Source organism: Patiria miniata, unplaced genomic scaffold (assembly GCF_015706575.1).
Source record: "Patiria miniata isolate m_02_andy unplaced genomic scaffold, ASM1570657v1 HiC_scaffold_8, whole genome shotgun sequence".
NCBI lineage: Eukaryota > Metazoa > Echinodermata > Asteroidea > Valvatida > Asterinidae > Patiria > Patiria miniata.
Window position 1 is genome coordinate 1,801,168 of NW_024037075.1, and position 14,870 is coordinate 1,816,037.

General features: G+C 41.7%; 4 protein-coding genes across 4 annotated transcripts; all 4 read left to right on the top strand.

Annotated features, from left to right (window-relative positions):
* Positions 1-767: 767 nt before the first annotated feature.
* On the top strand, positions 768-2,146 carry LOC119719776 (melanopsin-B-like). Its single transcript, XM_038189264.1, has one exon. It carries the CDS (start codon positions 915-917, stop codon positions 1,953-1,955), a length of 1,041 nt encoding a protein of 346 aa, XP_038045192.1. The 5' UTR covers positions 768-914; the 3' UTR covers positions 1,956-2,146.
* A 1,964-nt stretch (positions 2,147-4,110) lies between these two features.
* Positions 4,111-6,722, top strand: LOC119719196 (octopamine receptor 1-like). Its single transcript, XM_038188557.1, has one exon. It carries the CDS (start codon positions 4,803-4,805, stop codon positions 5,838-5,840), a length of 1,038 nt encoding a protein of 345 aa, XP_038044485.1. The 5' UTR covers positions 4,111-4,802; the 3' UTR covers positions 5,841-6,722.
* A 2,511-nt stretch (positions 6,723-9,233) lies between these two features.
* On the top strand, positions 9,234-11,350 carry LOC119719068 (melanopsin-B-like). Its single transcript, XM_038188371.1, has one exon. It carries the CDS (start codon positions 9,406-9,408, stop codon positions 10,453-10,455), a length of 1,050 nt encoding a protein of 349 aa, XP_038044299.1. The 5' UTR covers positions 9,234-9,405; the 3' UTR covers positions 10,456-11,350.
* Positions 11,351-13,030: 1,680 nt separating this feature from the next.
* Positions 13,031-14,870, top strand: LOC119719218 (octopamine receptor Oamb-like). The gene has a single exon (XM_038188589.1). It carries the CDS (start codon positions 13,558-13,560, stop codon positions 14,641-14,643), a length of 1,086 nt encoding a protein of 361 aa, XP_038044517.1. The 5' UTR covers positions 13,031-13,557; the 3' UTR covers positions 14,644-14,870.

Genomic DNA, 14,870 nt, shown 5'->3' on the forward strand with positions numbered 1-14,870 from the left:
TTAAGTGGTAACGTTTTATTGACTTCGTGTCTCCAGGAAGACTCTGGTGGTGATAACAGAGCTCTGAAGGTAATAATAACACCGTGACCCATATATATGGGATGAAAATACATGCAAGGCTAGAACTAAAGGTGGTACATACTCAAGGGAAGGTAGCGCGCGCAATCAGTGCCCCCTCCACCAATGAGGTTGCCAGAATAGTCCCGCCCAGAGATGTTTTAACCAATCACAGGTGTGAGTCTGTCCTATATGTGCGTGTATGAAATACTTACATCTTTCTTGCATACATTGAGATGTAAATCAACTGCTGACAGCTTTTTGTGTTATTCTCGACAAAGACTTTGATTATTTCGTGTTAAGTGTTAATTTTTTTGTCTGAATTTAAAATTTTATGCCTGCTGTTATTTGAATATTCGGTGAGATATAAACCAACAAATCAACAAACAAACAAACAAACAAACAAACACCCCAATACCCCAACAAACACACCAACAACCCCAACACCCAACAACCCCAACAAACAAATGAACAAACACCCCGACACCACGTAACCAAACAATCAAACAAACAAACAAACGCGAAATTTTGTTCACAATGCCTCATTTGTTATACCTTTTTAAATGCAATTCAGGACGCGCTTGTAAGTGTAATTAACAATGGCGCATGTATAAAAATACAGGAAAAATATTGGAATGAACGGCAAAAGACCCTGAATTCCGGTCAAGTATCAACACTTAAAAGACAAACCTACCAGCTACAATCTTAATTTGATGAGTCCACGTCATTGTCACACGTAAAGAGATAAAATGCAAGTATACAAATTATTATAAAAGGCACTGATGCTGCTGAAGTCGCTACAACTGTTGTATACAATTATTATCTCTCATCTGCTGAGCAGTATTTTGATTTAAAACATGAATGCTTGGAATACTTCTAACGCAAGCTGGGGAGGCAATGTTTACGCCTCGTATGCTGAGCGTCAGTTTCTCTCCGCAGCGACTTTCGTCGCTTCTTTCGTCGGTCTCCTGGGAAACCTGGCGGTCATTTGTGCCATTCTGACCGTCAAGAAACTGCAGACTACAACCAATGTCTTCGTCTTCAATCTCGCTGTGGCCGATGTGCTCACCTGCACAGTGGCTCCCCTACAAGCCTTGACCAGCTTGAACGATGAGCTGGTCTTCCCGTTATGGGTGTGCAAACTCGTTGCGTTTGGTCTCCTCACCTGCATCGGCTGCAGCATCAACTGTCTCGTCTGCATCGCAGTCAACCGTCTTATTGGCATCACGACCGCAGCACACAGCGTGTATCGTAAGCTCCTCACCCCTTGTAAACTCTCCTTTGCACTTATCCTGACTTGGTTCCCTCCTTTGGTTGTGGCAATCATCCCGCTTTTGTCTGATTACGCAAAATCCGGTTACGATCCAATTTTTTACTCATGTGCTTGGCAATCCAGCCGATCATACACATTCACCTACGCCATGCTGATTGCTGTTGTGTTTTTCCCAATCCAATTCCTCGTCCTCTTCGTCAGTTATCTAAAAATCTTTCTCTACGTGAGGAAGACGTCTCGATCCACGCTCGGACATGACGGCACCGCTACCACCAACCTGGCACTCCAGAGGCAACTATGGGAGCGCCAAGTGGCAGTCACCAAAAACCTCTTTCTAGTGGTGTGCGTCTTCCTGCTGTGTCTGAGTCCGTACTTCCTGATTTTGGCATTGGTCAAAACTGCAAGTAGCGCCCTCTCCTATGCGTCCACGATCCTCGTGGCTAACAGTTCCGTCAATCCGATCATCTACGCAACGAGACATCCGGACTTTCGCACGGCTTTCGCGGGAATGGTGCACTGCGGTAGGAAGAGGCGATCATCTCAGCCTGTTGTGGCACCTCCTGGCCGAGTCTGTCCCAAAACGAAAACTAATACTGATGACATTGAACTTCAACCCCCCGCATAAACCTCTATCAACCTTATGACATGCCCCGGCCGGTAGTATCCGATTAATGCGAGTTGGGCTACATAAGATCGTCTCTGCTCCAGGGACACCAGCAACCTATTACTTCATGTACTTGAACATCCTTGTACTTTCTTGTGGTTATCCAGATCAGCTCGTCACGATGATTTCTGCTACACCTGCATCTTTGCTTTTGTTCGCACAAACAACCGCGAGATAACCTTCACCTCAGGCACCACGAGTTTTCGCAAAAACAAAAACGGTGTCAGAGGAAATGGACAATACAAAGAACCTCGTGTACATCGAACTTGCTTTCGTAATATCCCAGACGCCGTACCTCGTGGTGTTACCGTTTTACACCGATCTCAGTTTATACCGTTTGACCCCCTTCATCATCAAGATGTATGGTTCGACAGAAATAACGAGAGAAACACCTTGTTATTCAACATGCACTTGAGTAATTACATCCATGACAACATAAACTGGTTGGAAAAGCGGGTTTCCCGGACATCGTATGTGCTAATTTGATTCCTTATGAGTATTAAGAACTTAACATAATATATAGACATTGTTTCCTCAAATAAACGAAACATCGGGCGATCCAACAGTGTCTTACCTAATTGAGAATTATCAGTCTTAATAAAGTTGAAGATGTTATGATAACAAAGGCCAATTCGTGATAAAATATCATGATTTAAGACTGAAAGTCCAAATTATCCAGATCGCGGCCACTCTAACAACAGTAGTTTTATTGTACAAGTTGCTGTGGAGGTTTTCTTTTCCCGTGAAGCAGAAAATATAACCGAAGAGGGCGCTCTCCAATGTCAAAACCTTGAACGTGAGCTCGAACAAGGTAGTGTCCGAGCTAGAACTGTAGATTTCCACGCCCGCTCATCGTAAAGTGGTAAAGTTGTATTGATGTCGTGCCTCATGAAATATAATATGAAAGACGTTGGTGGTTAAGGATGATAACAGAGCTCTGAAGATAAAAATAACATGGAACCCGTTCATTTAAAGCAAGTACAGGGTGTGTCAAAAAAGGAAACCCAGATGTAAATGTAATTTATAAAAAAGTTAACCATTTTGAATTAAGATAAAAAGCAGGTGAAACACCAATGTGTCGTCTTTTCCAATGACACATTGATTGTGTGTCTGTGGCCACGGATGTATGAGCATTCGTTGTTATTCTGTCAAGGGTCCAAACCTGCAATTGGCAAAGTTAGTGCAAACGTTGTGTTCTGGGGTGGGGTGTGGAACGGCTTAATTTAAAGAAAAAAGACATCCTTTCCTTTAAAATAATGTATTTAATTTTGACAAAGTGATTTAGATACTCTCATTGTTGAAGTTAGGCATTCATGGTTTATGGTTTAGTTGTTTTTTCATATCATATCACAAAAACATAAATAACAAGAATCTATATAAAGAATGAAAGAAATGAAACGAGGGATCCAGGTAAAAAGCATATGCTTGTACAAGACTTGGAACCCGCAATTGCAAATTAAGCTAATAAATTAATATGTAGATACACTTGGCTGAATGGTATCAGGTGAATACATGTATACTAATTAACTTGAAAAGAAATTTAATTAACAGCAAATATTCACATCCATGGCCAAATGCCTTCAACGTGGCCTCCACCTCTTTACACACAGAGTTCTGCACGTAAAACGTGGCCCACTACAGGTTTTGACCCTTGACAGAATAACGAATGCTCAGTCATCTTTGCCACATGCAGGCAATATCAAGGTATCATTGAAAAGAGGACATTTTAGGCCAAAAAAAAAATATTCGGTCTCTGGTCAGACCAAAGTTCCGGAATTGACGCGGCGACGCGGCTTTTTTTTTTTTGGCCTTTTTTTTCTTCTTCAAGCTTGGATTGTACAGAAAGTGTGGGGTACTATTTTGCTTTTTTTGGTGTCCTCATGTACATTGGTGTCCTCCATAATTTGCCTTGGTGCTCTCGATCATTTGCCTTGGTGCAATTTCCCATTCCTTGGTGCTCTTTGGTAGAAAAAAATTGAGGAGGTGCAGCAATAGAGGGCGCTGTTGGAGCTACCGCGGAACATTTTGGAAAAAAAAGATTGACGCGCATGATTAAAATCGACGCGCACGCTGATCAGAGACCGACTTATTTTTTTTTTGGCCTTAGCGATTTACATGATCTTTAAATGATTTGAAAATATTTATATGATTTTTTTTCATAATTTACATTTACATATGGGTTTCCTTGTTTTGATACACCCGGTATATATGGGACGAAAATACATATAAGTCTAGAACTGAAGGTGGTACACACTCAACGGAAGGTCGTTTTTTGTGTGTTATCTTCGACAACGCCTCGGATATACGTTGTAGTATGTGTTCACGTTTAAATATTATGTCCAATTGTTATTTGTAAGCTATCCGTGGAGATTGTCAAATATGAAATATAAACATACAAACAAACAAACATTGTTTGACATGGCTTGTTTGTCGTACCTTTCCATCAGGGTGCGTTTCTCAGGTAACGATGTTTTATGTATGAAAACGCAAGAATTAACAATATAAGAATGAATTAACGGCAAGTGACCCTGCAAACGACAATGTATATCCAAAGCGTTGCAATGTAAATCCAAAAAAAATTACAATTAAGTGCCAACTTGCATAAAACGGCAAGTATCAACATATAAAACAAACCTACCAGCTGAAATCATAATTAGAATGACTAATTTTATGGACAATGGTAATCGAATTAAACTGCCAGCATTATACACAAAGATGGTTACTAAGACATTTATACTATTAAAGTCGCTACAAATTTTCCATACCGTCATCCCTTCTCATCTGCTGATCTTCATTTGGATTTGAAACATGGATGCTTGGAATACTTCTAACGGTAGCCTGGGAGGCAACGTTTACGCCTCGTATGCTGAGCGTCTGTTTATCTCAGGAGCAACTTTCGTCGCTTGTTTCGTCGGTCTCCTGGGAAACCTGGCTGTCATTTTTGCCATTCTGACCGTCAAGAAACTCCAGACTGCAACCAATGTATTTGTCTTTAATCTCGCTGTGGCCGATGTGCTCACCTGCATCTTGGCTACTCTACAAGGGGTGACCATCTTGTATGACGAGCTGGTCTTCCCGATATGGGTCTGCAAACTCGTTGCGTTTGGTCTCCTCACCTGCATCGGCTGCAGCATCAACTGCCTTGTCTGCATCGCAGTCAACCGTCTTATTGGCATCACGACCGCAGCACACAGCGTGTATCGTAAGCTCCTCACCCCTTGTAAACTCTCCTTTGCACTTGTCCTAACTTGGTTCCCTCCTTTGGTTGTGACAACCATCCCACTTGTGTCTGATTACGCAGAATTCGGCTACAACCCCACCTTCCTCTCATGTACTTGGCAATCCAGCCTATCATACACATTCACCTACGCCATGCTGATTGCTGTTGTGTTTTTACCCATCCAATTCCTCGTCCTCTTCGTCAGTTATCTAAAAATCTTTCTCTACGTGAGGAAGACGTCTCGATCCACGCTCGGACATGACGCCACCTCTACCACCAACCTGGCACTCCAGAGGCAACTCTGGGAGCGCCAAGTGGCAGTCACCAAAAACCTCTTTTTGGTGTTGTGCGTCTTCCTGCTGTGTCTGAGTCCGTACTTCCTTTTTTTGGCCTTATTCAAATATTCAAACAATGCCCTGTCCTATGCGGCCACGATCCTTGTGTCTAACAGTTCCATCAATCCGATCATTTACGCAACGAGGCATCAGGACTTTCGTGCGGCGTTCGCAGGTATGGTGCACTGCCGTAGAAAGAGGCGATCATCTCAGACGACTGTAGCACCGCCTGGCCGGGTCTGTTCCAAAACGACAACCAACACTGACGTTGAACTACAAACCCCCGCATAAGCCTCTATCAACATTATGACATGCCACGGTCTATAATGTGCGATTATGGCAGTTGGGCTATGAGATGATCTAAAGTATCTGCTCCTGGGACACCAGCAACCCATTATCCACGTACTTGAACATCCTTGTGCTTTCTGTTGCTCATCCATTTTAGTTCGTCACGACAATTACCGCTACACATCCACCTTTGCTTTCGTCCGCCCAAACATCCGCGATGTGACCATCGTCTCTGTGCGTCGACCATGAAGTCAGCGCTAGCGCCAGCGTCACGGGTTTCAACAAAAAGCTGTGGCAGAGCAAAATCTTACCAAAAACCTCGAGTACATCTTGCTGGCTTTCGCAATATCACAGACGCCGTACTTTTTGGCCAATCTCTGTTAACACCATTTAACCCCCCCCCCCATGTCATCGAGACCAACAGTTCGGTAGAAATAACGAGAGATACAACACATTCAACACGCATTGGAGTCATGCATGTACTATATTCCAACATACAAACTGGTTGAAATAGCGGGTTTCCCCGATATTGTCCACGCATCATATGTGCTCGTTTTCTTCCTTATGAGGATTAACAACTAAACGTTATTTACAGACAGTTTTGTTTCAATTACATGAAACCTCGGGAGATTCTACAGTCTTTGTCACATTTGAACTTTACATTTGTATTGTTGTAGTGTGTACAAGTTGTTCAGTTAAATGAATACGGTTTCCTTTAAGAACCCGGCTGTATGCATATTCTATTGCCCTGTTATCGTGATCGGCTAATAGTTCAGGCCTTATGAATATTTATGCATAAATACTTAGGACGGATTAGCACCTACTGGTCGAGAGCCCGTCAGGTGGCTGGTTTATACGGTTGATAAAGACCGGCTTGCTTCATCACTTTTCCAGTGTTACATGAAATTTGGACACCTTTAAAACCTGGTGCCTATTACCATTTTATTGGTTGAACGTTCACAATCCTAACGAAGACATTCACAATACTTGTGAGTCCGCATATCATAGTCCTAAATTCACAATACAACAGCACAGCTGCGTTCTGCGCCACACGGCGCAGTACGCGTGACGCGCGCGCCAATATGCATATAAGGAGTTGTTTACGGATACTCGTGAGTAGGACATATCATAATATAGCTAGAGGAGTGTCCCGAAAAACGTGAAGTAAAATAGTTGATCAAAATCGTTGGAAATTTATTATTTTTGACTTGTTTTGACTTGTTTTCGTTAGTATAATAAAGTGTTGTAAAAATTCTGTAACCCCCCCCAAGATATCCTGATCTAAAGCTTGAGCATATTTCTAAAAATGTAAAAACTTGTTCACAAACAGTGGAAGGTTCATGGTACATGTCATTGAAGTTTAGGTTTTCAGAAGATTTTGAAAAGTTTCAGGTTTGAGGTAATCCTTTAGAACAGTGGCTACTTTGTATATTCGAACTACATATTGAGGTTGCCAATAACAGATTTAAAAAGGTAAAGGTTAATATTAATTGAGGTTCACTGATATAGTTTTTTTTTGGTGGAATATTGTAAATAGGTGAAGACTGAAAGATGGAACTGCAGAATTGAAAAGACTTTGCCAACATTCAAATTCTCGTTAGAATTTTGGTTTGAAATCAGAAGGTGAAACCAGAAATTGTATTATTTAATACGTTGGAGTAAAAGAATGTTGTTATATTGTGAAGTTTCATTAGATATAGGAATTGGTACACTGCACAATTTGAGATTGTTATATTTGCATATGAATTTGGTAAAATTTGAAGTTATTGGACGTTTTAAGAACACCCGAATTTTGGAGAATTTTACAGATTGAGAATTAGCTAAGTTTTATATTTTCGTAACTGAATTTGATTTGATTGAAATTGTCCTATCTGAATTTGGAAGTCATTTTTGGAGATTGTGACTAGGTTTGAGGAATTTCAAAATTTCAGAATTTTATGGATTGAGAATTAATTGGTCATTGAGAAAATCCGCACATGAATTTGCAAATTGTTTGGACTAGTGAGTGAGTACATTTGTGTAATCTTTTTATGCTTTTTGGATTTGGTGGAAATATATTTGCTTGTATACTGCACAGAGAAAAGTGAAGTGTCTAGTTGTTTTTCATTAATTTCATGTGAGTGTATAGTCTGAGAATCAGCCGTTGTCGAACGGAGCCATCTCTCCGGTCCAATATCTAAGCATGCAATCTTGACGTCATTTCATTCCGAAATCTGGAAAAAAGATTTTGATTGGTCAATTCGATGTACTGTCAATTTCGATTGTACTGTTAGGAAAATGCTACTCGTCGTGGGGGTGATGTTTACGCCCGCGGGGAGTTCGTGTTACAAGAGTCTAGAAGGCGCCCGCTGATTGGTCAGTTTCTCTAGGTCATACACAGTCTTGCTGCATAAGGAATCGCCTAGTCTACACGCATATTACATAGATTAGGGAGTGTATGTCATTTTTCTAAATCTAAACTTTGTGACGGTCTTACGTAAATGTGAGTTCTATATACGATAGAAGACTCCAACACTAATGGACAATGCGTTATTTAATATCAGGCCTGAATGTACATGTAATTCAGATTGTGACTTTTCTATCTTCAGTGGTTTTATTTTATGAGTGCATGTGGTTTACTTTCTGTGGATCGGAAAATAATGCCTAAAGAGGGCGCTCTCTATTGGGAGTGAAAACCTGGAACGTGAGCTCGAACAAGGTCGTGTCCGAGCTGGAACTATTATGTTTTCATGGCCGCACATTGTAAAATGGTAAAGTTTTATTGTTTTTTCTTGCCTCCAGGATTATTATATGAAATACTTTGGTGGTGATAACAAAGCTCCGAAGGTAATAATAACACGTGACCCGTATATTATAGGAATGAGATTCATGCAAGGCTATAACTTCAAGTGGTACATGTACATACTCAAGGGAAGGTCATGCGTGCGCAATCAGTGCGCCTTCGACCAATTAGGTTGCCAAACTGGACCGATCATTAAGCCCTGCCACTGGTGGTTTAACCAATCACAGCTGTGAAATATGAAAGACTTTGGTGGTGATAACAGAGCTATACGATGCGCGTGTCTGATGTGCGTGCACGAAAATCGAAATGTACTATATTCAGAGGGATATAAATTGCAGGTAGCTTTGGCTGTGTTACCCTCGACAACGCCTTCGATGTACATGGCATTATTATTATTATTTTTTATATTTGACTTTACAATTTTATGTCAGTGTTTTTAAGTATTAATTATAAACAAGCATTGTATGCAAAGTATTGTTTGTCATACCTTTTTATAAATACTATTCAGATTGCGATTCTCAGTGTAGCAATGTTGCGGGTATCAATTATAGGAAGAATATAAGAATAAACGGCAAGGGGCCTTAAACTGCAGTCAACTTTGAACACGCATTAAAAACCTACCAGCTAAAATCGTTATTTGAATGGCTCACGTCACTGTCAAACGTAATAGAAATATACGGCCAGCACACAAAATGGTTATAAAAGACACTACCGGTACTCAAAACGCAACAAATGCTCTATACCATTATTATATCTCATCTGCTGAGCAGCATTTTGATTTGAAACATGGATGCTTGGAATACGTCTGACGAAAGCTTGGGAAGCAATACAACTGAATCCATTTACGCCTCGTATGCTGAGCGTCAGGTTCCCTCAGCAGCAACTTTCGTCGCTTCTTTCGTCGGTCTCCTGGGAAACCTGGCGGTCATTTGTGCCATTCTGACCGTCAAGAAATTGCAGACTACAACCAATGTCTTCGTCTTCAATCTCGCTGTGGCCGATGTGCTTACCTGCACGGTGGCTCCCCTACAAGCGGTGACCATCTTGAACGACGAGCTGGTCTTCCCGTTATGGGTGTGCAAACTCGTTGCGTTTTGTCTCATCACCTGCATCGGATGCAGCATCAACTGCCTCGTCTGCATCGCAGTCAACCGTCTTATTGGCATCACGACCGCAGCACACAGCGTGTATCGTAAGCTCCTCACCCCTTGTAAACTCTCCTTTGCACTTGTCCTGACTTGGTTCCCTCCTTTGGTTGTGGCAACCACCCCCCTATTGTCTGATTACGCAGAATATGGATACAACCCCATCTACAACTCATGTACTTGGCAATCCAGCCGATCGTACACATTCAGTTACGCTATGCTGGTTGCTGTCGTGTTTTTCCCAATCCAATTCCTCGTCCTCTTCGTCAGTTATCTAAGAATTTTTCTCTACGTGAGGAAGACGTCTCGATCCACGCTCGGACAGGACAGCGCCGCTTACACCAATCTGGCACTCCAGAGGCAACTCTGGGAGCGCCAAGTGGCAGTCACCAAAAACCTCTTTCTGGTGGTGTGCGTCTTCCTGCTGTGTCTGAGTCCGTACTTCCTGATTTTGGCATTGGTCAAAACTGCAAGTAGCGCCCTCTCCTATGCGTCCACGATCCTCGTGGCTAACAGTTCCGTCAATCCGATCATCTACGCAACGAGACATCCGGATTTTCGTACGGCTTTCGCGGGTATGGTGCACTGCGGTAGGAAGGGGCAATCATCTCAGCCTGTGGTAGCACCTCGTGGCCGGGTCTCTTACAAAACGACAACCAACACTGACTTTGAACTACAAACCTCTGTATAAACCTCTATCAACATTATGACATGCTACGGCTTATAGTGTCCGAGTTTGGCTAGTTTGGGTACGAGAAGATCTACAGTCTATGCACTATGTAGTTCAACATTTGCTTTAACAAATCACAGGTGTGAAGCTGTCCGATGTGTGTGTAAGAAATAGGCTGCTGGTAGCTTTGTTTGTTATTCTCGACAAAGCCTCGGATATATATTGTACAGGGCGAGTAAAAAGATCGTCACAAAAAAAAGATCTGCCACAAAAACGGGAAAGGGAATACCAGAGTTATATTTCAGCGAACAATCGGTCTGGGTATCGACCACGTTCTGTAAAATTATCACTGATATTCAGCCATGCACAAATAGGACACATTCCTTTCTTTCTGACTGCCCGAAAACACTACCAACATAATGTTTAATCCTATTATTCTTAAGGGGATACTTATTTAAGGGCAGGCACACTGCTAGACAGAGCATTTCACAGTAGCAATGGCAAGGCCACAGTTTACTACTTCCCAAATGGCCTTTATGGTCAGAACGTTTTATGAAACAGGTAGGGAACAAGACACGATACGTCAACTTGGAGAACAATTTCCAGAGGTGCGGCAGCCAACGCTCTGACAGCCCGCAGAAACGTCGTAAAATACGAAAAACATGTCATCACCAAAGATATGAACACGGGGCGTTCAGGACGACCAGTGACAGCACGAACACCAAGACACATCCAGCTTGTGCAACTAGGTGAAACAATGTTGCGTGTATGAAAAAATACAGGAAGAATATCAGATTGAACTAGAACTTTGTCTGTTCGATGAACAGAACATAGGGCTTTTCCGTATAACGTTTTTTATGAGTTTATGCTTGGTTTTGTGCATTATGCAGTCACATAAATTATATGAAAGAACATAGTTCCGTGACTTATTGAGCTGTTGCCTTTGTTCTTCAGATATAGGTTTTTAAAACATCCACCTTTAGATAACCAAGATGACGTTTCATGACCCATGATGACGTCATACCAATGTTTTTTTTTTCTGTAACACGTCCCTGTCTATATGTTCATACCTAGTTCCAATCAGAGGTACAGTTCCTTAGATATAACATATTAAAAAATACACTAAGATGACGTCACGTGACCCCTGATGACGTCATCATGACATCAGTTGTCTAGGGCTAATTTAATCTTTTAAAGGTTTTTTGTCTGTGCACAGTTTGGAATCAATCGGATTGCATTTTTTCTTCATATTTGCAAAAGAAAAAAATTGTAAACATTAAAAAAAAACAAGTGATGACATCAACATGACGACACTTCGGGATTGTATACTAGTAATGGTATTTACCTACTAACCAAGTTTTAGGACGATCAGAGTTAGCATTATATGTGATTAAAAAATATGCAGACTTTTGGAGAAAATTTAAGATATAGAACACTATGCCTCAATTTGTGCAGTAAATCTAACAGTAATGTCTGTCATCGCCAGCGATACTTGCTCTCTATATCGCAGTTAAAAGGTACTTTACCATGAGAAATTCTACACAAACTATTAATTGTTCGGAAGCTTATGAGTAGGCCAACAAGCTGCAAACGGGCAAGTCTTGAGGCCAAAGACTTTTGGAGAAAATTTTAGATATAGAACATTATGCCTCAATTTGTGCAGTAAATATGACAGTAATGTCTGTCATCGCCAGCGATACTTGCTCTCTATATCGCAGTCAAAAGGTACCTTACCATGAGAAATTCTACACAAAACTATAAATTGTTTGAAAGCTTATTTGAAAGCTGGCAAACAGGAAGGGCCTTGAGGCCAAAGACGTTGAAGAAAATTCCAGATATAGAATACTTTGCCTCAATTTGTGGCATTACAGTTCCCTAAAAAGGTCATGACTATTAAAAAGTCCCCAACGGCAAAGCATTTTCCCGAAATGATTTGATATTTACCACTGAATCATATCAACTGAACTAATTGTTTGCAGGTGCACATCACGTACGTTGACTAATTATTAGGAACAATTAATTTGGACACGACCGTACAAATGTCGTCATTACTGCACAGTGGCAAAGCCAAGAGGCTCCCACAAATTCCCAGTGCCCCCTCCACCCCCCCCCCCCCCCCCCCCCCCACAAAAAATAAATTGCCGCTTGCCAAGGAAATGTCTTTCTAACTTTTTCACGAATCTGTTTGAGCAATTAAACAGAAGAGCAATGTAGATAGCTATATTTCTCTTGCTTCTTAACCCTACGGCTTCATAACATGTAAATATATTGGTAAGCGCGCCTTCTAGCGTCAAAAGATGTCCAGGCCCCCCCCCCCCCTTCCGCGGTTTTAAGATTTGCAGCACTTGCCTGGCCAGTCGGTGACCTGGACATTTGGGGTAAATTGTTTTGTTGGGTCCGCCCTTGGTTCCCCCTCATAACATGATGGTGCCACCCTGCCCCACCCCCAACAAATCCTGGCTTTGCAGTACCTCTAATGGCTGAAAAACAGTGGCTGATAAAATATGGTCTATTGATAAGACGCACAACACTTTTCTGAGTAGCAATATCGTGTTATAAGTCCACGCTGATGCTTCATTCAAATTACCCGGTTCCAGACACGCATAGTCAGCATTGCATTTGTTGTGTTCGGTGTAATCCTGAACAGGTACTCATTAAAAAGACATCTTAGAAAGTTCAAACTCATTAAAAAGTCACTGACCTCAAAACATCAATCAGTATAACAAGTTACGCTCTGTATTAACCTGGGAAAAAATCTCATTAGAATTACTGTCATGAAACCATGAGGCATTAAGAAACCCATCACGTATTAAGCGAACACATTGAACAGCATGGTGGAGTGTTCCTCGTTAACCTAAAAAAGAATGCCCATTAAAGTTCCCTAAAAAGGTCATGACTCATTAAAAAGTCCCCAACGGCAAAATATTGTTCCGAAATTATTTGATATTTACTATTGAATCACACCAACTGAGCTAATTGTTTGCACGTGTACATCACGTACGTTGACTTAATTACTAGGAACAATTCATTTGGACATGACCGTACAATTTCCCATACGATAGCAAAAGGAACACTTGCTTGTTACGGCATTAAGAGCAGCTGAACACAGATTTCCACTTTGCAATGGAGCTCTCATCAAACATCAGTGAAAACTGCAACTTCTCAAATCCAATCCAACCGAACGATATCAATACAACCGAATCTATCTACGGGACGTACGTTGAACGCCAAATCTTGTCTGGAGTTGCATTTGTTGCTACTTTCGTCGGTCTCCTGGGAAACCTGGCAGTCATTTTTGCCATTCTGACTGTCAAGAAACTGCAGACTAAAACCAATGTGTTTGTTCTTAATCTCGCAGTAGCCGATGTGCTGACATGCACCGTGGCTACCCTAGAAGCAGTGACCATCTTGAACGACGAGCTAGTCATACCGTCTTGGTTGTGCACATCTGTATCTTTTTGTCTGATTACTTGCGTTGGCTGCAGTATTAACAACCTAGCCTTAATTGCCGTCAACCGACTGGTTGGTATTACGACTACGGCTGTGTATCACAAACTTTACACCAATTTTAAGCTCTTTCTGATGATCTTCGTATCATGGGGTGTGCCAATTGCCATAGCCACTCTCCCACTCTTCACCAATTATGCCCAATATGGCTTCAACCCTATCTACAAATCATGTACTTGGTCGTCAAACATGTCCTACATTATCACATACGCGAAGCTCATCAGTGCAATGTATTTCCCTCTCCAGTTTACCATCCTCTTTGTCAGCTACTTGAAAATCTACCTGTATGTGAGAAGGACAACTAAATCCATGCTGAGACATGACAAATATGGAGGTACTACAAGTTTAGGCTCACAGACACTTCAAAGACAACTTTGGAAACGTCAGGTGACTGTTACCAAGAACTTGTTCACAGTGGTATGCGTGTTCTTCCTCTGCATGTGCCCGTACTTCACAACGCTCGCACTACCAAGCAGTGTTGGCAAAAGCCTCCTGACCTACACATCCTTTATCCTCTTGAGCAACAGTGCAGTCAATCCGATCATCTACGGCACTAAACACCCGGATTTCAGGACGGCGTTTGCCCACATCTTGGTGTGCAGAAGGAAGAAGTACAAACTTCCAACGTTGAGGCCCATAAGGGGACAGAATCGTATCAACATTGCTACTATCCCTCCAATCATTCCGCTGCAGATGTTGTAGTCCGTCTGGGCTTACATTGATGTGAGGCTCTTTCAAACTGAAACAAAAACTGGTCATGCTGATATTAAGATAAATCTATCTTCGAGGGTCTGCACTGACAGGAATTCACTTGTCAAACTGACTAAGCTTTAATCTTGTCAATATCTTGTTTATATTTTGTCATCACCTAAATTTCCGGTGAGAGGCCCCTGTTTTTACGCGCTCGCGCTTGGAGGCAGTTAAAGATA